The sequence below is a fragment of the Notolabrus celidotus genome, chromosome 13 (genome assembly GCF_009762535.1).
Source record: "Notolabrus celidotus isolate fNotCel1 chromosome 13, fNotCel1.pri, whole genome shotgun sequence".
Classification (NCBI taxonomy): Eukaryota; Metazoa; Chordata; class Actinopteri; order Labriformes; family Labridae; genus Notolabrus; species Notolabrus celidotus.
In genome coordinates, this window is record NC_048284.1 from 605033 (window position 1) to 629588 (window position 24556).

Below are 24556 nucleotides of genomic sequence, written 5' to 3' on the forward strand. Positions count from 1 at the left end.
CAGGAAGCCAGTGTAGAGATCTAAGAACTGGAGTGATGTGGTCTACTTTGTTGGTCCTTGTTAGGACTCGAGCAGCAGCATTCTGTATGAGCTGCAGGCGTCTGATGGACTTTAGGGAGTCCTGTAAAGACCCCGTTACAGTAGTCTAGTCTGCTAAAGATAAATGCATGGAGGAGTTTTTCTGCATCCTGCTGAGACATGAGTCCTTTAATCCTTGATATATTCTGAAGGTGATAGTAGGCAGACTTTGTAATTGTCTTAATGTGGCTGCTGAAATGAAGGTCTGAGTCTAAGACTACACCAAGGTTTCTGGCTTGGTTTGAACATTTCATCTGTGCAGGTTGGAGCTGAGCAGTAACCTTTGACCTTTCTCTACAGATTAAAGCAGTAACACAATCCTCTAATGGTCTGTGTTGCTTGTATGGATCATAAAGATCTGTGTTTTAGTGCTTAAACATCTTAATGTCAGGAGATTCCTTCTTTCACAGCTCCTTTAGATCAGTGACATTGACCTTTACTTTGAAATCTCACTTGACTTCCGGTTGATATGTGGCTTCCTGCTGTTAGCTTCACTGAGCGGCTCTGAGCAGCTTCAGATCTGATGAGCAACACTATCATCCGAGGAGGATCATGGAATAAACATGGCCCACAATAGAAGCCTTTTCCTGGAAGGTAAGCCGTGACACTCCGCTGCACCCCTCCGGCCTGTCTGCCTCCTCTTTACCCGCACACAGAGCTCGGATCCCCGCAGGTCGAGGCAGATTACTGCCCCAGAAACAGGTCCAGAGAGATCTGGATCCACAGCTAGGAGGCTGCTAACCCTGGCCTCTGAAAGCTGCCGGGCTGCTGTGTGTTCTCACGCTGTACTGAGCTCTCCAGGGCCGGGGACAGAGCCTCATCCTCGGGCCTGGATGGAGGACATGTCTCCCCCCGGCTGGAGGAGGCCCGGTCCGGCTCCTTTTAAAGCTCGACCCCGGCTAGCACCTCCTAGTTAGCTCTGTTAGCTGTTAGCTAGCTGGGTCTACAGTGTGGTCGTGGAGTCGGGCCTCTCTGCCTGAGCTGCTGCTAGCTGCTCCAGAACGTTTACACAACAACAACATATAAAACTTTTTAATAATCAACAATAACAACATGTAGAATCTGACCTTTGACCCCTGTATCAGCTGGAGCATCACAGCTAGCTTGTAGCTGGAATATTAGCCTGCTAACATAATTGTGCAGATTTGTAAACATCATATTCCCAGGGGTGCATGCTCTCACCTATAGAGGTCTTTATAACTCTGATGGGTCACACTGTAAGATTAAAGAGTAAACTCTTAAATGCATGAATAAAAAACATTAAAATATCATTAAAATGGTTTAAAATCTGTTAAAGTGTGCTGCTACTGCCTTGCTCAAGCTCAGTGTCATGTGCACAAAGAAGCAGGGCTGTAACTGTGTGTTTAGAGGGTGGTTGTTTTTTATAGAAGTTATAAATAGAGTTAATGTGTTTTGGTTGAGTGAAGGAGCCTTAATGTATTCTCAAAATCAGATTTCAGGCTCTTGTTTTGAAAGCTTTCAGTGCTTCAGGACACTCCTGTGAAAGACATCCTCTCAGTCAGCTTCTCAAAGCTTTAATACAAATAAATCAAAGGATGAAACTGAGGATATTTTATGTTTTTATTGCTGCAGAAAATCCCAATAATACACCAAACCCAGCAGCCCATCCCTGCACTTTATAACTGGGTGATAGATTTAACTTTCTATCCTAAAGTAAGTTAGCCAGTGAAGTTTTGTTGTGTAGCATCTTAAAAAACAGACGTGTCAAAGGTCAAGGAGGTTTCGACCAAGCGGGAAACCACCTGTGTTAAAATATGAAGCCGATGCATAAGTGTTATAAACTGCAGTTCCCTGAGCGTCCACTAGAGGCTGGCTCCAGAAGCAACAGAAACCATGTATACCCCTTATGGACCGAGGCAGATTCAGGGCCGGTTCAGAGACGGCGTTCAATTGAGAATAGATTTTTCGTGTTTCGGTAATGAGTGAACCGGCTCCCGGCTGGGAAAACCGGTTCCAGACCGGCTCCAGCTCTTTGCTGGTCTAGAACCGTGAAGCACTTACATCAGGGGCGAGGGGCGGGGTTGCTGTGATAAAAACACAAACCAGACGTGTTTCCTCCATCGTCCTGCAGCGAACAAATCAAAGAGACTAATGGATTCCAAGACAGAGCAGCGGTCGGCCGAGGAGACGAGCTGCCGTTGTCCTCCATCGTTGTTGTTGTGAGGGAAAGTTCACGCTAGCGCTGCTGGGAAAAGCGGTCACGTGAATCTGACGTCATGGCGTGCCTCTTCCACGGTCGCGAGCGGGCGAGTTCACACACATTCAAAGAGACGATCTTTACAGCAGAAATAAACATGTTTACAGTCTGGTTCAAAAAACAGTTCAGGTCTGAAGAGCTCATTTCGGGGGGGGGAATTTATTATATGTCGTTATTTCTGAAGATATTAAATGTACAAGTTTTGCCCAAATAAGGGCGTGGCTGACTTGATTGACAGGCGGGAACTCTGTAGCTGTTAGCGAGGAGGCTGAAGCCCCGCCTCTTTACCTCACACTAGCTCCACAGAAGTTAGGTTGAGTTTAACATTTCCAATATGGCACAATCGGCTTCAAAAGAGGCCTTCAGGAACAGGAACTACACAGTCTATAGTTGAAATCAGCTTTATAACTCCGCCTCAGTTGGTGAATAGCTCCGCCTACTTTTGAGTCTTCGTTCTGGACGATCACCGTGTCTCTCCATCTTTCATCCCCCTGCTGCTGAGGTTGTGAGCGACAGTACTGAACCATGAGACGAAGCTCTTGAAGTCACCAAACCTCGAGTCCGAGTCGAGTCCTGAGTCACCAGAGAACAATCTGAGTCTATGGTCTTTAATCCAATCAATGGAATCCACTTTATGCGTACAGAACATTTTAACATTTAGCAAAGTGCTGCACAGGAAAATAAAGACTCAGAAAGAAAGACAGTCAAATATACGTAAAGATGAATGCAACAAATGAAATAAGACACTTAAAGACAGACAGGAAAAAGAACATGCATGTACGAATATCACACACTGTTGAAAACAGAGGAGTAGAAGTAGAGTAAATGGGATTGACACCAATGTAAACGAAGGATTGCTGCTTGAAACTGCAGAAAATGAGACGTTCACATGGGGCTACTGTTAAGAGCATTCATTTCCTGTAAGTTGCTCTTTCATCTGAACTGCATGTTTGTGACATAGATGAGTCCCGCTCCCTCTGAGGGTGGACTGCACCTCTGAGTGACAACACGCTGCTCGGACCTGAACATCATGTGAGAGTCAAAGCTCTCTTTCAGCTCCTCTGGCCTCCGCCTGTTTGGATAAACGGTGTCTGTGTGTCTGTCGTCAGAGCGCTCATATCTGTAAAACTAAATAAATGAGTGTGATTACGCTCGGCGGGGATCTGGACGTCCTCTCGTGGACGTTATCAGGGTGTTTGTTGCTGGTTATGAAGCTGGGAATGGAGCGTAATAAAGGGATGAGTTTTATTTGGCTCCTGATGGATACAAGCAGGAGGTTTGTTTCCCTGAAGCTCCTGAAACTGATGAGGCTTTAAAGACAGACACCAGCTTTGTCCTTGACGTTCAGATCCAGTCCCTTTAATCCGAAGCAGGAGATGATAATCACGTGGTTTCAGGAGGACGGGACGAGACGCAGGTTTTAAGACGTATTAATGAATCAAACACATAAACCAGATTCTCTGGAGAGCCGGGTCGAACCAATATTTACCTCCTGGGCTCACATCCAGACGGACAACCTGCTGCAGCACGAGGCTCTGCTTTCAGTGTGTCTGAATCAGGGATGTTAGATTGAAACTAGAGTATATGAGTTAACTAAACGGCGTGTGTAGAGAAGGAAACTGCTGCTTCTGAATGCTCTGACTTTAGTAAATGATCGGCAGTTGTTTGTGAATTCTGCTTCATACATGTCAGTTGGTTTTGGCAGGAAATGGGAGGCCAGGGCATCAACAGCATGCAGCAGATGTTGAGTGTTTGAGCGTCTGAAAAACAAGTTGATAGAAGAAGAAGAAGAAGAAGAAGAAGAAGAAGAGAGCAGTTTTGATGCTCTTGCTGTAAATTGGCAGTGAGCCCGGGCTTCCTTTTGATAAGATTTCTTATCCTCCAACACTTTCAGGAAGTCTGAAACCAGCACAGCTGCACGTGTAGCACCGGCTGCATTAACTTCAAGTTTCCTGCTGAAGAAGATTAAAACGTTCTAATTTAGTTGTAGAAAAATGTCATGCCTCTGTCTCTCTCTCTGATCTCCTGCAGAGCATGTGTCAGAGCGCGGAGCAGGGAGGGATGAGGGGTTGTCTCCATCGTTAATCATGGTGTCGTCCGTGTGAGGGAAACGCTGCATGTGAAGGAGACAAAGAAAAGGAAAGAGCTGCGCGCCAAACTCTGCACACTTTGTGGAGAGAAATGTAACCGTGTGTCTCAGCTGTTCAGACGAACTCATGAACAAGCTGACGAAGTTTAGGGACAGATTGCATCACTTGTTTCCGTCTGCATACAGTGTGGGCTGTGTGCAGAGTGTGGCCACTGAGACCCCTTTTCAACCGAGGCAGAACCGCAAACAGCTTACGTCAGGGTTGATGGGCAGGGTAACAAGCCAGGAAATACAACCCAGTTCATGCTGGTCTAAAGAGGTAACAGTCTCTTATCATTCAGGGCTGTGTTTCAACCTTAGACTGTATAAATATGGACGTAGTATCCGTGCGTCACCCGTCTGTTTCTGAAGAGCTGTTTGGAGACCAATCGTCGACAGCAGCCATATTGCTGCTGTGAAGTGATTGTGACGTAAAGAGGTGGAGTTTGAGCCTCCTGGCCAACAGCTACAGTGTTCCCGCCTGTCAATCAAGTCAGCTGTGCCTCTCATTGGAAGACTTGTAATCTCAATATCTTCCAAATTGCTGCGTTAGAATAAAATTCACCCCCCTCACAGTGTGAGTCCATCGAGGAATGAGCTCTCCAGACTCCACTCGTCTTTTGAACCAGACTGTAAACATGTTTATTTCTGCTGTAAAGATCGTCTCTTTGAATTGGTGTGTATGTGGTTTCTGGTACTTCCAGAGCCAGCCTCTAGTGGATCCTCAATGAACTGCAGTTTTTAACACTTCCACATTGGACTCATATTTTTAGACCGGAGGTTGCCGCTTTGTTTCATTCATTCATTTTAATTTGATGCTCAGACCATGATCACATGGTATGGAGCCACAGAACATAAATTACAAATAACAAAACAATATAATGATGGCACACGGCATGTTTGAAGTACAACAAATCTTACTTAAAGGTGACATATCACGCTCTTTTTCATCAACATATATTGGTCTAAGAGGTCCCCAAAACATGTCTTTAAAGTTTATGCTCAAAAAAACACTTTGAAATCAGATTCTGGTCTGCCTGAAAACCCCTCTTCTTCAGTCCTCCTCAGAACAGTCTGTTTTCCCTCTGACCACGCCCCCTCAGGAAGTGGGCGTGGCCTCGGCTGTCCAGCACGTTGAGCTAATGTTTACATGTTGGCTGAATATACACGGCTGCTCAGAGATCGAGTTACTTCAACCCTCTGAATCTGATCCAGAATCTGATCCTGGCGGAGAGGCGCCTGCAGCAGGACCTTTCTGAACCATTGGTCACAGATTTAGTGTTTCTTGTTGTTTTATTTGTCAGCATGTCGACGTGTGTCTTGGTACACAGCTACCAACATGTAGCTATGTGGCTATGCTAACTAGCGCTAGCACTTATCCATGAAAAGTAAAAATCATCCACTAGATCTTCAAATCTGCAGACGTGGGGAGTCAAAGCGACCTTTGTGTTTATTAAGACAGCCTACAACTAGCATGCCTCCCTCCTAAGCTCCTTGTTAGCACACATGTGTGCAGGGAATGAAAAACGGAGGAGGGGTTGAGTTGTATTTTATACAGTCTATGGGCTGAACAAGCTCCGAGCTCTGACTTCCTGTTACAGACCGGATGGCGTTGTGACGTATGAAAAACACTGAAAACTGAAACGGCTGGTTTCAGCACACATTTACAGAAAGGTGGAGAAATCAGAACAGGGGCAGAATGGAGTCTTTGACTTTACAGGGGGTTTGTAGACAGGGACACAGATTTCAGGGAGAGAACCATTAAAAAGTCCATTTGGCATCATATGTCACCTTTAAACAATGGAAGGACATTCTTCAGAAGAGCTCCTAATTTACAGATAAGTTTGATCTGAGTGCAAAAGCAGAATTAATTTAAACACAGAGGGACGTTGGACATAATACCTGGGTATGAACCTCTCTCTATTATTCAGAATGCTTGTGTTCCTGCATTCAAACAAAATATGGTCCTCACCTCCTACACGATCATCATTACAGAGATTACAAATCCTCAACCTTGCACTATCTGATGCCGTTCCTAATTGAATGACCTCTCTCTGAACTAGTAGATGATTTGACCGATGTATGGCTCTTTTTCTGCAGCACACTCCAACTACATGATCTGTAACTCTCTCTGAAGCGTCTGCAGCGTACACCACAGCTCTGCAGACAGTGTTCAAACTAGAATTAATGCACAGCGTAAGAAAAGGAGCACTTAGAGTCTCATTTGGATTGTAATTGATTGGATTGTAATCAATGCAACATTTTTATCCCAGCTCAAAATGTCCTCTTAAATCAGTTGTGATGCTGCAAACTGCATATTATAGCCCCTTTTTATCGGTCTGTGCTCCAAAGTACAAAATCCAGTTGGCTTTATTTAGAAACTCTGTGAGTGGAGGTGTGCTGGGAAGGAGGTTTTCGCCTGTTACCCACATCTTTATGCTGCCTTCACCAGAAAAATGTCAAGAATATCACTTGGAGCTCTGGAAAACTGTCATAAATCCATGTTGTGACTTTTATTTTTCTTTAATTTCAACCTGATCTGATACAGAATATTTATGTGCCGCCCCCTTTAAAGCTCCTCTCGTGTCACAAATCTTTATATTTGGTGTCGTAACATTCATCTTTGTTTGCAGGAACAAAACTGGTGTTTCCGATTTGTATGATGCATCCTGTCTGACTCAAATGATCTGCGTGTGCAACCTTTGATCAAATGTTATTGCATTGACATGAGTGTAATTTTGCTGCTGGTGCACATTAAGAAATGTAAAGTCATTTGGTTTAAATGATCAGCACTCGAACTGTAATCTGCATGCTGATTTGAACTGAAGGCTGTGTCTTGGTCCTGTGTCCTTGCACTGATGGTTTATTATTCAATTCAAGCCCTGGATAGGTCAGAGACCAGGCGAGATGGAGGGTTCAAGCACAACTGGAGCTTTTCTCACTCCGATGACAGTGAAGAGGAAAGGAGACATGAGTAAGCACTTCTCCTCCAGCCCTCGTTTGTTTTCAGCACCACCAGCGCTGCACTGCATCACTTTTTAGCACACGGCTCCACTGCCTCCACACAGGAAAAGACCCCAGTGACACCTCCTGCTGATGAGCAGGCTATTCCCGTCTCTGATGATGCACTCAGCAGCCTTTTTAGCACACCGACACAGAGCTGAGCCGAGCACTCGCAAAAAACAAGCCTCTCCTCTGGTGTTAAAACTGAGGAGGACAAAGTGCTGTGGATGGACGGTGGATCGTTAAGTGTAATCACATGAAAGACTTCTTTTCCTCAGATATATTTTAGTGAAGACTTTTGTTGAGTTTAAAGAAGTCGAGCTACAACCAGGGACGTTCAAAGGTATCCCTGAAAACACGTGTCGTGGATAGTCACGTATATTTACAATTGCGTGCATAATGCAGCCGGCACGTACGCGAATGCACTGCAGGTATATCTCCCACCTTAATGTGGTTGAACTGCAGAAACACCGTGCTTCAGGTGGACTCCAATGTTAAATTTAAATACGCAGATAAATATAAGCTGTTTGCAGGTTTAATGCTATGAAAAACACGACACAATAACTCACACTGACATATCACACAGTGTAAAATATGTTTTAAAATATGTCTTCAGATGGAGTGTAACCATGTGTTTATGTTCCCCTCAGTGCGAGTGTGGTGAGCATGGAGGAGATGCAAAGGCAGCAGCCCACCTCCCCCGAGGAGAAGAAGGTAAATGTCTCACCACCTCTTCTCTCTTTCATCTTCTGACTCCCACTCCAGATTTTTTAAAATCCCAAATAATCCACTCCAGGTTTTCTAACTCCCAAATAATCCACTGCAGGTCTTCCAGCTCCAAAATAATCCACTCCAGGTTTTTTAAGTCCCAAATAATCCACACCAGGCATTCCAGCCTCCCAAATAATCCACTCCACGTTTTCAAACTCCCAAATAATCCACTCCAAGATTTCCAAACCCCAAATAATCCACCCCAGGTTTTCTAAATTTCAAACAATCCACACCAGGCATTCCAACCTCCCCAATAATCCACCCCAGGTGTTCCATCTTCCAAATAAACCACACCAGGTTTTCCAACCTCCCAAATAAGCCACTCCGGGTCTTCCAGCTCCAAAATAATCCACTCCAGGTTTTTCAACCTCTCCAATAATCCACTCCAGGCATTCTAACCTCCCCAATAATCCACTCCAACTTTTCCAAATCCCAAATGAACCACACCAGGTTTTCCAACTTCCAAATAAACCACACCAGGCATTCCAACTTCCCCAATAATCCACTCCAGGTTTTTGAACTCCCAAATAAACCACACCAGGTTTTCAAACTTCCAAATAATCCACTCCAGGTTTTCCAACTTCCAAATAAACCACACCAGGCATTCCAACCTCCCAAATAATCCACACCAGGTTTTCCCATCCTAAATAATCCACTCCAGGTTATCCCATCCTTAATAATCCACTCCAGGTTTTCCACTGCTCTCATACTAACAATATTTACCATGTTAGATGCTCAGTCATTGTCACACAGCTTGCAGATGATGATCACCGTACTGATAGTCACCAATGTATCTGTTGTCTCCCCCAGGCTCCCCCTCTTAGACACTTCGCCTTCTCAGATCCTCCGAGGACGTACGAAAACCGGCCAAATAGTCACGCGAAGCCTCTGAACAGGCAGCCGCCCAAGAGACCCAGGTGAGTCAGAACTCTGCTCTCCGGGTTTTTAAAACAGCGGTATGATGTAAGATACATGACATGAGATTAGAGGAGATGTCGCACTTCAGTCTCTGTTGTCTCCTCCCCTGCAGCGAGGTAGCAACCAACTATTTCATCATCAGTCCTGCACCTTCACAAGGAATCGTTTTACAAGGGCGACACTTTCAGCACGCACAGATGCCCTCCGCAATAAGGAAGCCAGTCCAAAGGTGAGACAGAGTCCAGGCCCGTCCTGCTGGTTGTGGTGGCGTTGTGAGTTTTTGTTACGGGGAGGTAAACAGGGAGTAAGATGCCCCCATGTAAATGAACTCCCAGCTTCATCACTTGTATTCATGAAGTTCAGCTTCAGTGTAAAACAGAGAAACTTAAACTCAAGGTTAGACTGTAAAAATGAATGATGGTACACAAATTGATTCTTTTCTTTGATTTCTGTCTTCCAGCCTCGATCTGAAGGAAAGGTAAGACTGAACTCTCTGGATCTTTGTTTACAGACTTCACTTCTGTTCTACATTCTGTTTGTATCTGGTTGTTGTTGTCAGTGTGTGGTCTTGTTTCCATCTGTGATAGGTTGTTGGGTTCAATGTTTTTGGACCAGGTCCTTTGGGTTTTTCTGGAGATGCACGATGTGATCAGAAGAATATCTGTATCAGCAGATAAAGCTGAAAGAGTGACAGACATATTAAAAAATATAATATTTATATATAAATTATATCATAAGACCAGAAAACTTGAAAACAACATCGTCATTGACTCAGGCATTGTTTGAGTCCAGTATTGTTTGAACCCGGGGGTCTAGTCTAGCTCCTCTTTGGTTTCCATCTGTAGAGTCTAACTTTAACACAGGAGTTAAAATGTGATGGGAACAGTCTGACTCTGTTCTCCGGGCAGCAGTGAGAGAGAGTTACTGTTTTTCAGCAGTCTAGACATTATCTCTGCGGTCTGGCTGATGATTAGCCGGCCTCCACTCTATTTTTACACGTCGTGGTTTCATGAGCTTAGACCTCATGAATCCATCCAGTGACCTTTGACCCAGATCTATGGAGTTTATCTGCACCATAACTCACATTACACACACTTTATCACAGCAGGTGAAAGGGAATAAGACACGTCTTGCTCTTTATGTCTCTTTATTTTTTTATATTGTTCGTCTCCAAGAATGATCGGCTGTGTTTATGTGTCACACAAACCAGCGCAGAGAATGATTCACAACATCTTCTTTCTCTGTTTGGTTCATTTAAAACTACAGTGAGCAACTCTTTCAGAACCAGCAATCTAGAATTCAACATTCTAGAACCCAGCATTCCAGAACTCAACATTCCAGAGCCCAGCATTCTAGAACCCAGCATTCTAGAATCCAACATTCTAGAACCCAGCATTCTGGAACCCACCATTATAGAACTCAACTTTCTAGAACTCAACGTTCTAGAACCTTGCATTTGAGAGCCTAGCAGTATAGAATCCAACCTTCTAGAACCCAGCATTTTAGATCCCAACATTCTAGAGTCTGGCTTTCTGGAGCCCAGCATTCCAAAACCCAACATTCTAGAACCCAGCATTATAGAATCCAACCTTCTAGAACCCAGCATTTTAGATCCCAACATTCTAGAGTCTGGCTTTCTGGAGCCCAGCATTCCAAAACCCAACATTCTAGAACCCAGCATTCTGGAACCCAGCATTATAGAACTCAACGTTCTAGAACTCAGCATTTGAGAGCCCAGCGGTATAGAATCCAACATTCTAGAACCCTGCATTCTAGAGCCCAGCATTTTAGATCCCAACATTCTAGAACCCTTCCCATGTGTAGTGTTGATATCCAACATTAAATCATTATTTGTTAAGATATGTGAAAAAGTAAAATACCACCTCCTTTAAAAACTTATCACAACATATAGTATCTTCAAACAAGGTGATTTTAAAATGAACCAAAAAAAGATTTGAGGGGGAAGAGATTCGTTGTGACACTGATTTATAAAATGTGTTTATAAGGATGGATATTTTTGATATTTCCTCACTTTCAGGAACACCTGCTCAGAAGAACCTGGTGTCAGCTGCTGTTAAATGTCACATTAAACATGTGTTCTAAACCACACCGTGTTTCTCTCTCTCTCCAGCAGAAATGAGTTCTCCAACATGCAGCAAGCTGTAGAGCTGGACAGCATCGTGCTCACCTGTCCAGAGATCCCAGGTACGCTTCACTTCACAGCTCAACACACCACACAGAACATTCAGAGAGGTGAAGCTGTAGAGACGTGCAGCTTGCAGATCATCATCAGATCAAAATATCTTCTTAAGAGTCAGATGTTGGAGGCATGAATTTGAACCTGTTAATCTGGATCATGTAACTGATTATTATGGGGTTATGATATTCTGTGATGGGGTCTTTAAAGGTCAAATTAATCAGAGTATTTTGTTTCAGGTGACGAGGCTCTGAACATTAAACGTCGTGTCCTGCAGAAGAGGAAACCGCAGGAGGACTGCTGTAGTTTTCCTTCGCCGATGAAAGCAGCTGAGGTAAGAGCAGATAAAGGACTCTATTTGTGTTCCCTGAACGCTACGTTTTTACAAGTTGGTGATATGTCAGAAGAATCCATGAATCCTGCTCTGAAGAGTGTCTTCCTCCTGCAGCCTCTCAGGCCGGGCGTCCACCAGTCAGTCTGCATGAAGTGCAACAAGGCGAGCGAGGACGGCGGTAAGTGTCAGACCTGCGGGAACGGCACCACGCTGCTCCCGTGTCAGCAGGCGACGCTGTCATCCCCGACCCCCCGACCACCCATCAGATCCCAGCCCTCCCCCGGACCAAACAGCCTGCAGCAGAACTTCTACAAACCGGCCACGACCATGAGGGCGCCCCGTGGGGAGACCACTCTCCCCATCCGGATCACGAGCACCAGAGGAACGCTGCTGCCTCTGAACAACGGCAGGTCGCCTCTGTTAGCCGGCACGTCGAGCTGCTGCGGCGCCAGAAACACGCCCAAAGGGAAGAGGACGGCGGCTCAGAGGCTCGAACTCAACGACCCCAGTGAGTCACATCCACTTCCACATCTACCTACACCGCCTTGGTCTGATACTTTGAAGGAAGTAAAAGGATATGACTTTCCTGCTCCTCGTATGCATCAATAAAAGTTTAACATGGTTCTCTGACGTTACCTCCACAGTCGTCCTGTCCAGCGACGAGGAGGAGGAGGCCGACAACGCCAGCACAGGAAGTGTCAACAGACTGGATAGCGTTTCCCCTCGACCTGCTGACTCGGCTCACTCCTCGCCGGCGCCCTCCGGAGGCCGGGTAGAGGCTGCGGTGAAGAGCCCCGGCGAGATGGAGGAGCTGGGGGCCGAATTCTTTGAAGACGTAAACATGAAGATCACGATACCTCGGAGAGCGCGGATGAAAGACCAGGTGGGAGAACTTTCTAATTTTACTCAGAATTCTGACGTCATCAAAGACAGAATTCTGACATCATAGACAGGATTCTGACATCATCAAAGACAGAATTCTGACATCATTAAAGACAGAATTCTGACATCATCAAAGACAGAATTCTGACATCATCAAAGACAGAATTCTGACATCAAAGAAGGAATTCTGACATCAAAGACAGAATTCTGACATCAAAGAAATAATTCTGACATCAAAGACAGAATTCTGACACCATCAAAGAAATAATTCTGACATCAAAGACAGAATTCTGACATCAAAGAAATAATTCTGACATCAAAGACAGAATTCTGACACCATCAAAGACAGAATTCTGACATCAAAGACAGAATTCTGACATCATCAAAGACAGAATTCTGACACCATCAAAGAAATAATTCTGACATCAAAGACAGAATTCTGACATCAAAGACAGAATTCTGACATCATCAAAGACAGAATTCTGACACCATCAAAGACAGAATTCTGACATCAAAGACAGAATTCTGACATCATCAAAGACAGAATTCTGACACCATCAAAGACAGAATTCTGACATCAAAGACAGAATTCTGACATCATCAAAGACAGAATTCTGGAATTCTGTCTATGATGTCAGAATTCTAGAACACCTGCTGTTGCTCTCCATACAGACTGTTCTTCCTGCAGAAGCCAAAGAGAGTAGCAGAGACTAAACAGACTTTATTTCTGCATGTTGAGGGGAATATTATAGATGAGATAAACTGATGGGGTGAGTGTGCCAGCAGTCCAGCTGATAGTTATGAGTCTGTGTGTTTTTTGGCGCTAAAGAGAAACATAAGTCCTTCTCTTCTTTAATCAAAACAGAGAGTCATAAAATTTTACGAGGTGTGTTCAGTTTAATGAAGCTTTTATTGAGAGTGCTGCCATCATTAGTGCTCCTGTTTTTAGTGCTCTGAGGATGAAGAGACTGACTCCTTCATCCAGTCTTTGTCTCTTTTCTCTCACTGTGGCTGAATACTTCATCCCCCCTCTGCTCCCTTAAATTCATTCTGTGTTTGTTTTTTATTTTACAGTTTGGAAATCAGCCTCCTGAGCCGTTCACCCCCAAGACAAAGAAGCCCAAATTACTGCCCGATAAGTGCTACAGCATCATCCTGGAGTGTCGCAGTGTGAGGATAGGAACTCTGCGCAGGATGGTGACCAAACCTGTCGTCGTGAGTACTTTGTTTTCTTTCATATTAAAGGATGACGGACGTTTTTACCTTTGGTCTGCCAGGAATTAAACGATTTCAGATAAGAAGTCACTGCAGAAGTGTGTGGATATAAGATAAGATGAGATAAGATAAGATCCTCCTTCATTCGTCCCACAACGGGGAAATTCATGGAGTTCCAGCAGCAAACAAGGTGTACAGAACAAGAATTTAACAAGAATATATATAGAAAGAAATGTTCATCAGAGACGACAGCTTGGCCATAATCCTCCTGTCAGCCACCACCTCCACAGGGTCCAGGACTGAGCTGGCCTTCTTCCCCAGTTAGTCCAGTCTGGCTCTCCTGTATCCTGTCCGCCCACAGCAGGTGAAATCCTTCAAATGTGGCGTTCGTGTCCGGTGTTAGCTCTGTTAGCATGATGCTACTCTGGTGCTGGGTTAGCTGGTCCACCTTATCGTAGATAGATCTTACATTCCCCATAACGGTGGGTGGAAGGACAGGTCCATGTGGTCTTTTCTTAACTTGCACCTCAGTACCAGCACGTCGTCTTTTCCTCCTTCTCCTCAGCTCACATCGGCATGCTACGGGCTGCTAACAGCTGATCTCATATAAATATATATAAAAAATGACTTGTTTGTGATTTTGTCTTTGCAGTTTTCGATCGACAGCATCGAGCTGGAAACTGAAGGTAAGCTCCAGAGATACATTCATTCATTCATTCAAACAGACTGCAGAGTCATCAGGGTGACTGTGATGGTCTGCAGAGATTAGTCCCATCATACCTGTCCCACCTGTGTGTCCTCCAAATAATCCCATCAGCACTGAGCATTAAGAGGAGGCAGCACACAGCTCATCATGTCATCAACATACCTGCTTCATGTTTCTCCTCAGGCTCAGAGTTAGACACCAAAGAGCAGGTGTGCCTCCAGGCGTCGGGCCTGATCAGCTGCGAGTGGTGCAGCGTGCGGAAACTTCCGGTTTTGTTCTTCCAGACGACGCCAGACGAGTGCGCCCGCCTCCGCTCGCAGCTCAGCATGTCCCAGGAGAAGGACGCGCAGTGGTACGACTGTGCAGGAGAACGTGAGTACAGATGTTGAGTAAATATCCTGGATGCAATGCAACTTCACTGTGAAGATCAATACAGCTGACAGAAGTGCAAAATAATCTGAATGTTACCAAACGTGAAGAAAAGTGTGTCTTTAAACTTCCTGCCCCTCTGTCGTGTTTCCCTCAGAGTCGGACGAGAAGTTCATCGTCCTGATCTTTGAGAACGGCCTGGCGATGAGCGAGCAGATGATCCTGGAGGACATCCTGGGAGAGATCGGCAGGACCAACAACCTGAGCGACTTCCCCTCCAAGCTGACCTTCGAGGAGGCCAACTGTCGACTGGTCAACTACAACAAGGCGTCCAAACAGAAGGAGGAGAAGGTGAGCGTCATGTGGAGGCGTCACGTCAGTTATCTGTCACTACATTCATTATTCCACGTCTTTTGATTTGAAGGTTTGTAGAGATGGAAGAGATCTTTGTTTTTGGGGACGACTGAACCACAAAACGCCTAAATTAATTATTGTATTATTTTACAATCAAAATGGAATTCTGGGGGCGCCTATGGCCTAGTGGTCTAAGTGTGCACCCCACATACAGAGGCTATAATCCTTGTTGCAGGTCAGACTCCCGGCCTCGACCGTTTGCTGCATGTCTTCCCCCGCGCTCTGCTCCTCACGTTTCATGTCTCTCTCCAACTTTCAAAAACGCCCCAAAACATAACATACAAAAAAAGAAATGTCATTCTGAAATTAAAGTCAGAATTCTGAGAAGAAGATTAAAAAGAGAGAAAAAAAAGAGAGAAATTCTGAAATTAAAGTCAGAAATCTACTGAAGAGGATTAGGGCCACTAAAAAACAAAACAAAAATTTGGAAATTAAGGCTGAAAACCGAAAACAGAGAACCGAAACACCAAAGAATTACTATGCCAACTATTAGTAGGGAGACCGGGGACAGTTGTAACATCTCACTCCTTGGATTTGAGATTTAAGCCATGCATTTTCTGTTTGTGTTGCACAAACATTTCCTATGCCATTTATTAGCAGACACTTGAAGCTAGTTTGTCTAGCAGTTTGAACACACTGAGTTAAAGGAGCTAAAAGTTATAGACAGAAATGTCAAAAATGTTACAACTGTCCACGGTCTCCCCTACCCAGTGGCGTGTCCAGAGGGGTGGCAAAGGGTGGCACTGGCACCCCTTGAAATCCAGTTGGCCACCCCAAAATCCTAAACTATGATTGGCTGTTTGTCTTGTCAGAGGCGGGGTTTCTGTTAAAATCTATAATTTGGGATGAGTTTAAAGGCTGACAGTAGCTTTCTTTATTAGTGCCCTCAAATGTGACTTTGAAAAAACATCTTTTGTAAGTCCTTAAAGAATTAGAAGATGTTTGCCACTTCTTCATGTTTTGTTTTTTAAAGCTGCTGTGAGGAACTTCTGTTTTGTATAGATTCTGGTGCCCCCTTGTGGACAAAGTGATACCTCTTATCTCTTGTCCTAAACATGCAAAAGTAGTGTTTTCAACAAAAACCTCATCCTGTTGTTTTTCAACAGTCAACTTTATCAGGCAATGTGATTCTTTTCCATGAAAACAGTCAAATAAAGGCTGTGTCTGAAGCGAGATATCCATCATCTGGTCTGAAACCTACCCCCTCAGGACGGTTTCAGGCATTAAAAATTACAACAGAGAAGGTGTCAGTGTTGCTGCTGATGGTCTTGTTTGCTATTGAAGGTCATAAAGAGGCATCAGTATCATTTTCAGTCTGTTTCTCAGCCAGTTCAAAACTCCTCACAGGACCTTTAAGTCAAAAGGAATATGTTTAATACTTTAGATACTTAGACTGTTTTCTCAGAACAAAAATAATAATACAAATATATTGGACCTTCATTTTTCTTTTTTTTCCAGTGGCCTTAATCCTCTTCTGTAGAAATCTGACTTTATCTCTGTTACAAAATAAAAAATGACATCTTAAAAATAATTTTTTTCTCGCCTGCCCTCCAGATGTATTTTCTTCAGTGGCCCTCCTCCATTCAAAACATTACATTTTTAGGATTCAACTTAAAATCTTCAGTATCAGGTGAACATGTTGTCAGTTGTTGTTAAACTAAAGTTTGTTTGTTGGAGATTGTAGTTTTGTTTTTATTTGAAAATCAACACTTTCTAAATTTGATGACTTAAACATGAAAAAACAAGTTTTTAGTGATAAAATTGGTTCAAAAATTGGAGGAATCTTGCAGAAAACTGAGAAGATGATTTATATTTTAGTTTATTTGAAAAGGGTCGTAGCAGGTGAATAATTAAATAATCAGCTAAGGTTTATTCTAAAGAATTCTTTAAATCATTAGTATCTGAGGATGAAGTGTGGGTAGTTCCTGCGATTTCACCACAAAACAATGGAAATTTACCAGAATGTAAGTCAATTTATTTATTATTTTGACAATTTAAAGTCAGAAATTCTTTCAGATTGTGAGTTAAAAAAATAAGAAAAGAAACTAAATATATCTTTATATATTTTGGGGGCTTTAATTCTTCAGTGAGTTTATGACGTAAATCTCAGATAGTTCTATAATTGTTCTGAAGGAGAGCCTCTCAGATTAACCTCCCTGATTAATCCTCCATATTTAAACTCTTCCACTCAGAGGTGGATCTCCTCCCCGGCCTCAGCATCAGTTTCTTTAACCTCCATCTCCTGAACTTTGATCTGATCCTTCTCCTTCTCTGCAGCAGAAGACACAAACCCCTCCTAAAGGCCCCCACGTGTCCCTGGTCACTAAGGTCACTCCTGTGACCCCCGTTACCCCCGTCACCGTTGCTTCCCGCACGCGGATGGCGACCCGCCAGCACACCAGCACTTACGATGAAGACGACGAGGAGGACATGACGGACCTTCAGCCCACCTTCTCCGGACCAATCATCAAGTGAGAGACTGGTCTGGGGAGCTGTGCGGTTCTCAGGAGATGAACGGCGTGATGTGACGCTCCTGTTGTTGTTTGTCTTCCAGATTAATGGTGTACCCTCCTCCTCCCGCCAAAGGGGGCATCTCAGTCACCAACGAAGACCTCCACTGCCTTAATGATGGAGAATTCCTCAACGACGTTATCATAGACTTTTATTTAAAGTGAGGATTCTGTTCCCACACTTATCCCTCTTTACTTCACCATGTTTAAACCCTGATGTGATCCGTCACTCTCTCTTTCTGTTTCAGATATTTAGTTTTAGAGAAATTGAAAAAAGAAGACGCTCAAAGAATCCACGTCTTCAGCTCCTTCTTCTACAAGAGGCTGAACCAGAGAGAGCGGAGGAACGCCCCGGACACCACCAACCTGCCGTGAGTGTCTGCTCCACCTTCACCTTCCGCTCACACTCCTTCACCTTCTAAAAACTTCACCTTCTGTTCCTCAGAATCCAGAAGAGAAAGCACAACCGGGTAAAGACGTGGACCCGGCACGTGGACCTGTTCCAGAAAGACTTTATTTTTGTTCCCATCAACGAGTCGTGAGTCTCCCTCAAACCACACTAATAACCGCTGTCCTGATTTTAACCTTCAGGATTAAACCCGTCTTTGTTCTCTCCATCAGAGCTCACTGGTACTTAGCCGTCATCTGCTTCCCGGGTCTGAAGGGTCCGGTTTACGAGCAGAACCCGCTCTACAAAGACCAGTTCTCAGCCTCAAGCGCAGACGCCCCCTCAGAGGAGAACATCCCGGATCACTGCCGCCCTCTGTCCCCCGAGGGAGACGGCCTGGACAGCTCCTCTGACGACCCGCTGCCCGGCGTCCTCCAGGCGTCGTCAGAGGGTCAGGTCGATGGTGACCTCGCTAAGGAGACCTTCACGGGGAGGGGGGAGAGCTCGAACACGCCCACGGCGTCACGTAACGGACAAGCGGACACAGAGCGCCAGTACACGAGTGAGTTCACCCTCACTTTAATGTGCTATCACATACAGCACAGCTTCTTACTGTCACACCTGTGTTAACACTGTTTCCTGTGTTTCAGGTGAGCTGCACAGAATCAGTGTTTGCTATGAAGACAACACCTTCACCTTCTCTGATGACCAGAGCTCCTGTCACGTACGTTACTCTCTGTACTTCATTTACAGACTCTTTTCCTGTCCAGGCATTAGAGATGAAAACAGGCCGTTTGTACTAACGGTGAGATGGATTAGCAGTTAGCATTAGCCAGGTTAACGCCCCAACAAAGGATTACATGTAATGGAGGTAGACCCCACCATTACAGGTGCTAACAGCAGGATTACTGCAGCTGTTAGGATGTTTAAAGGATGGAGGACATCGTGTTTATGCGTTCCACATTAGAACCACTTCTTTTTTCCATTTTTATTAATGACTGTCATATTCATCTATATGCCGACGACACTGTCATCTCTCTGGCTATCTTTACAGTATCAATCAATCAATCAATCAATCAATCAATCAATCAATCAATCAATCAATCAATCAATCAATCAATCAATCAATCAATCCATCTTTATTTGTATCGCGCCAAATCACAACAAACATTATCTCAAGACGCTTTTACAAACAGAGCAGGTCTAGACCACTCTATGTCAATATATATCTAATCTATCAGAATATCTAAATAAAAAAAAGAAATATTCATCAGAGACGACAGCTTGGCCATAATCCTCCTGTCAGCCACCACCTCCACAGGGTCCAGGACTGAGCTGGTCTTCTTCCCCAGTTAGTTCAGTCTGGCTCTCCTGTATCCTGTCCGCCCACAGCAGGTGAAATCCTTCCAATGTGGCGTTCGTGTCCGGTGTTAGCTCTGTTAGCATGATGCTACTCTGGTGCTGGGTTAGCTGGTCCACCTTATCGTAGATAGATCTTACAGTCCCCATAACGGTGGGTGGAAGGACAGGTCCATGTGGTCTTTTCTTAGCTTGCACCTCAGTACCAGCACGTCGTCCTCGCCTCCTTCTCCTCAGCTCAGGGAACATCGGGCCTAGCATCGTTTAGCAGCAACATGCTACGGGCTGCTAACAGCTGATCTCGTATGTAAACAATGTTACCATGGATACACGCAGGATCTCCGGACACACACAGGAACAAAAACAGTTAAAACACCCCTGCAGACGTAGTCAGTTTGGTGTCCATGGCCAACAAATGAGTCCTTAAAGGTCCTGACAGGCTCCAAATACAAAGAGAACTAAACAGATATGAAAAAAGGTAGAAAAAAGTCCATCCCCCCCATCCACTGCTTTAATCACATGTGTTTAATCATTTAAAAACAAGCTGTTCCTGTTCCTGACGTGTGTTAATGTGCTTTATTGATGCCTTTTTGTTTTTTTGATGCTTCTCTCGTCATGGTTTAGTTTAATGGTGGGGTGCTGGGTGGGTCCAGGAGTGAGTAAGGGTGAGGGAGAGCCGTCTGTGTTTGTTGTGATTTACTGTTTTGTGTGTATTCATTTGCTTTGTGTTTCTGTTGGGACCCCCTTGGAAACGAGATGCTGCATCTCAAGGGGCGAACCTATAATACATGAATTACAAATTACAGTTTAAGACCAAATATGAGAAGACAGCAGATATTTAGGGATCGAAGGAATCCTCTGGAAAAGTCTGACGATGTTGAAATATACAGCAAATTTAGATTTAGGAGACGCCTCATAATTCTGAGGTAACCTACCAGCAACACTGTGAAGTGAATCCTTCACCAAACAACTCCGTTAACAAGTCCTCATCCTTCAATGGGGGGACAGGTGGTCCTCCACCTGGACCACGTTGGTAGCGGTGCTTGTTGCTCAAAGCTGGTTTCATGTTGCTGATTTTATGTTGTAGGTCTTCTACTGAGCGCGCTCAGAAACACCACACGCATTGACCCGGTTCAAGATCTGAAGCCAGACTTTCCCTTTCTCCTTGTTTGTTCTCTTTGAGGATTGACTTGTTGATAACAGCTGTTTGTTCATTCTAGATTCTTCTAATCAAATGTCCATTTCCTCTTCACCTGGAAACTTGTTCCTTCAAATAAAGGCCTGGTCCATTTAAAGGCCTGGTCCATTTAAAGGCCTGGTCCATTTAAAGGCCTGGTCCATTTAAAGGCCTGGTCGATTTTAGCAGCAGGGTGTGGCTGCACGTTTAGACAAATAAAGGCCGCTCTCATTAGAGGAGGTGGGAGGAGGAGGAGGAAGCCTGTCTCTTATAGAAGCCTGTCCCAAATAAAGGCCCGGGTCACTGATTGAAGTTTTTTGTGTGACAGGATGAGTGCAGTGAGGACGGCGCCCTGGCTGAAGAGACTCTCGGCTCCGACCCCGTGACTCTGGCCTCCAAACACAACCTCTGCAAACAGTAAGTCCGTGCACTTCTGCCTCCTCGCCTGCAGGGGGTGCTGCTCACCTGAGAGACACACAGCAGAGTGAAGAGCTCTGCTGTCGTTATAAAGGTTAACTTCTGTCACTTCTTCTCCTCCTGAAGGCCTTGTATCCTCATCATGGACTCCCTGCGAGGTCCGGCCCGATCCACCGTGGTCAAAACCCTCAGAGAGTGAGTGTTTTTATTCACAGAGACCTTATTATGGTACCTGCTCTGCATGCAGGACTTCAGCTTTACTTTGTTATCACTGAACTGTAGTTTTTTATTCAGAGATGAAGTAAACAGAGAAGTTAAATGTAGCTTCCTGCCTCTGAGACAGAGCGTGTTTGTTTCAGGTACCTGGAGGTGGAGTGGGACGTGCGTAAAGGGAGTGAGAGGAGTTTCGGGAAGGATGTGATGAAGGGCTCGAGCCCACGTGTGCCTCAGCAGGATAACTTCAGCGACTGTGGAGTTTACATCCTGCAGTATGTGGAGAGCTTCTTCGAGGTGAGACGTGGAGCTTCATTCTCACTCCTTTTCCCTGTTTCCATTTTTCTATTTTAATATTTTAGCAGCTTTAATGTTTGATGAAATCACATGAAGGATCCTGAAGGAGGCTGAGATGTGATTTTAACCAGAAGAAGCTTTAACCTCGCTCAGACAGAGATATTATTTGATGTTACAGAATTTTAAATTTGATTTCTTAATTTCTGAGCATTTTCTTTGATTATGAAACTCTTAAATTGTCAATTTGGACCCAGCTAAATTTCTGTTGCACACAAAGAAAGTAACAAAAACAGGAGGCAGTAGATCCTGACATTTTTAAGCTCTAAATGTTGTAATTGAATGTTTTTATAAGTGGTGTGTGATAAACTTTTTTTTAAACAAAGTTTATTTATGAATTTTTCAATACAATAATAATAATGTACAGTGATGACATATACTGATTAATAGAATCCCCCACCACCCCCACCCATGGTAACATTAAGAGGGAATACAACTTAATATCAAAACATTACAATGGAATGAAATGAAATAAAAACAAATGAATAAATAATAATAATAAAATAAATAATATGAAATACAATACATAAATTGAAATAAATACCAAAGTTAAGAAAGTGAAATGTTATGGGTTAAAACAGTACACTATTACCTAGGGCATACACAAGCACTGAAACACACAAAAGAGGGGAGAAGCTGCATGAGCCAAAGGGGCATCTCAAGGGTCCTTCCATTTTCATATGCCTCTTATTGCTTACATTGACATGAAAGGTTACTCATCCACAAAATTATCAGAGCCTAAAACATCAACACGACTCAGAAAGGGCTGCCATATCAGTAAAAACTTGTTAGCTTATCCCCTGACAGTATACCTTATCTTCTCCAGCTTTACAAAATGTAACATGTCTCTAATCCACTGTTTAAATGTTGGAGGGTTACAGTCTTTCCATCTAATCAAAATTTGTCCTCTTGCTACAAGTGTGGCAAAAGATAGAAAACTCTGTGTGTCTTTGTTCAAAATAAGGTGTTGTGTTGCCACACCAAATAGCGCTAAGAAAGCAGACAGTTCTAAAACTCTACCTGTAGTTTTGGAAAGTAAATCAAATATTAACAGCCAAAAATTGGGTGATAAGCTTTTTTAATTAAAAAAAATAAATATATTTAAATGTATTTATTCATTTTTTATTTTATTTACTTTATTTATATGTTTTATTTTTTTTTAATGTATTTTATTTACTTTATTTATATTTTTTCTAAATCTATCTATTTTTTCATCAACTTTATTTATTTTATTTATTTTTATTTATTTATTTATTTATTTTTTAGGCCCAATAACCTTTAAGAGAGCTGTCTTTGGATCTTTTCTGTAATGTTAGAATTACTTTGAACATCAGTCTGATCCTGTCAGTGACAAACCAAGAACTTTAAGCACCCAAGCTTGAATCGAACGTCCTCTAAGATTCCCTCTGCAGCCTTCAGACTCTGTTAGGAACAGAAGCATGCACATCCTGCCCCTGAAATATTCCAAACTTGCTTGTTCACACGTTTCCTTCGGCGTGAAGTCTTTCCTGTTAGACGAGGGTTTTGAGAGGAAGTCTTGAGGCTGATTTATACTTCTGCATCGCCGCTTCGCAGCAGAGGCTGACGCGGACACACCACACGCTTGTGCGTCGATGTGTCTGTGCCGCGCAGCCGAAACGCTCGGGGGCAGTGTGGTCTACGCCGTCAATTCATCGCAGAAGTATAAATCAGGCCTTTAGGAGGCGGGACATGACATCAGAGGCACGCTGTGATCCTAAAGTGTAATGTTTGCAGGACAAAGCAACACAGTTTTTGCATTTATGTCTCTCTTCTGAGTTTGCACTGGTCACAGTTTTCCTGCCACGCTCTCAGCTCAGCTCACCCGACATGTTGCAGAAGTTTTACTCTGAGGCGAAGAGGTCAGAGGAAAGTTTCAGCTGTTTGCTTTCACACACCCAGCTCACCCTGAGAGTTTATGCAGCTTTTGTTGTGTGTATGTGTAAACACAGCTCAGAGTCAGTCATATAAAACCAGAGAATGTTCAACGAGGAACTTGGTTTGAAACTGTCTGAATTCCCCGTTTCACTTCTTTAGTACTCATTTGAATATTCCTGTTTTTGAATCCTGGCGAATCAAACATCCTCTAAACTCATGTGTCCTTGTGTTCCTGCAGAATCCCATCCCGAGTTTCCACCTGCCTGTGAACCTGTCCGAGTGGTTCCCTCAGCCCAGGATGAGGACAAAGCGAGAAGAAATCAAGGACCTGATCCTGAGGATTAAAGAACAACAAGAACTGGACAAGAAGGGCTCCGACAAGACCGGGACTCCAGCCGGCTCTCAATCGGAGCCCGAGATCGAAGAGACTTCTGGGTCCACGGACCGGCCTTCAAATTTCCCCATCAGCCCTTGAACAAACCGTCTCCTCCTGCACTCCGGGTCCCACTGAGGGAGGGGGGCGGAGCCTGATTGTACGCTGCTGGTCTCACTTCAAAGTGTCTCTAAAAGGTCCTTAACTCCCTCCATAGCCACAGACATTATACACCTTTAACTTTGTACTGAATAAAAGTGTAAATACGCCGAAGTGTTCCCGCTGCCTTTGTAATTTACTGTTTTTTGACTCGGCCGTGAAGCGGCTCCTTAAGTTATGTTTTCATAGATGTTCTTCTTCTCTGCGGGAGGATCTGTGCTGACACTGTCGCGCTCTTGCATCCTTATTTTTTATGCTTTCTAGTTGTGTAGAAGAAAAACAAAGACTATGATAAAGCCGAGTAGAGGAAGTTGCTGTTCTCTGTAAGTTATGGATCCACGTGTCTGGACTGAAGAAAAAACTGTTCCTGTGAAGTTCAGCTCACGAGTCACTCCCGTAGTTCAGTGCTTGTTGTGTCTCTTCCATGTGGAGTGGATGAATTTCAGCATTAAAGCAAACCGAGATGCAAGAGCACTC

At 44.0% G+C, this 24556-nt stretch overlaps 1 protein-coding gene across 3 annotated transcripts; it reads left to right on the forward strand.

Moving 5' to 3' along the window:
- The first annotated feature begins 546 nt into the window (after nucleotides 1-546).
- senp6a (SUMO specific peptidase 6a) lies at nucleotides 547-24556 on the forward strand. 3 transcript variants are annotated; one of them, XM_034699424.1, is made up of 24 exons: nucleotides 547-672; nucleotides 7305-7398; nucleotides 8078-8141; nucleotides 9009-9115; nucleotides 9229-9345; nucleotides 9577-9594; nucleotides 11248-11321; nucleotides 11553-11647; nucleotides 11762-12155; nucleotides 12292-12530; nucleotides 13604-13744; nucleotides 14397-14430; nucleotides 14634-14822; nucleotides 14977-15170; nucleotides 17511-17704; nucleotides 17788-17904; nucleotides 17992-18114; nucleotides 18189-18281; nucleotides 18365-18693; nucleotides 18782-18855; nucleotides 20996-21084; nucleotides 21211-21279; nucleotides 21444-21594; nucleotides 23786-24556. In XM_034699424.1, exons 1-24 carry the CDS (start codon nucleotides 642-644, stop codon nucleotides 24020-24022), a joined length of 3267 nt encoding a protein of 1088 aa, XP_034555315.1. In that variant the 5' UTR covers nucleotides 547-641; the 3' UTR covers nucleotides 24023-24556. The 3 variants fall into 3 exon arrangements, with proteins under 3 accessions (XP_034555315.1, XP_034555316.1, XP_034555317.1); XM_034699425.1 differs by having other exon boundaries at nucleotides 17514-17704; XM_034699426.1 differs by having other exon boundaries at nucleotides 11251-11321.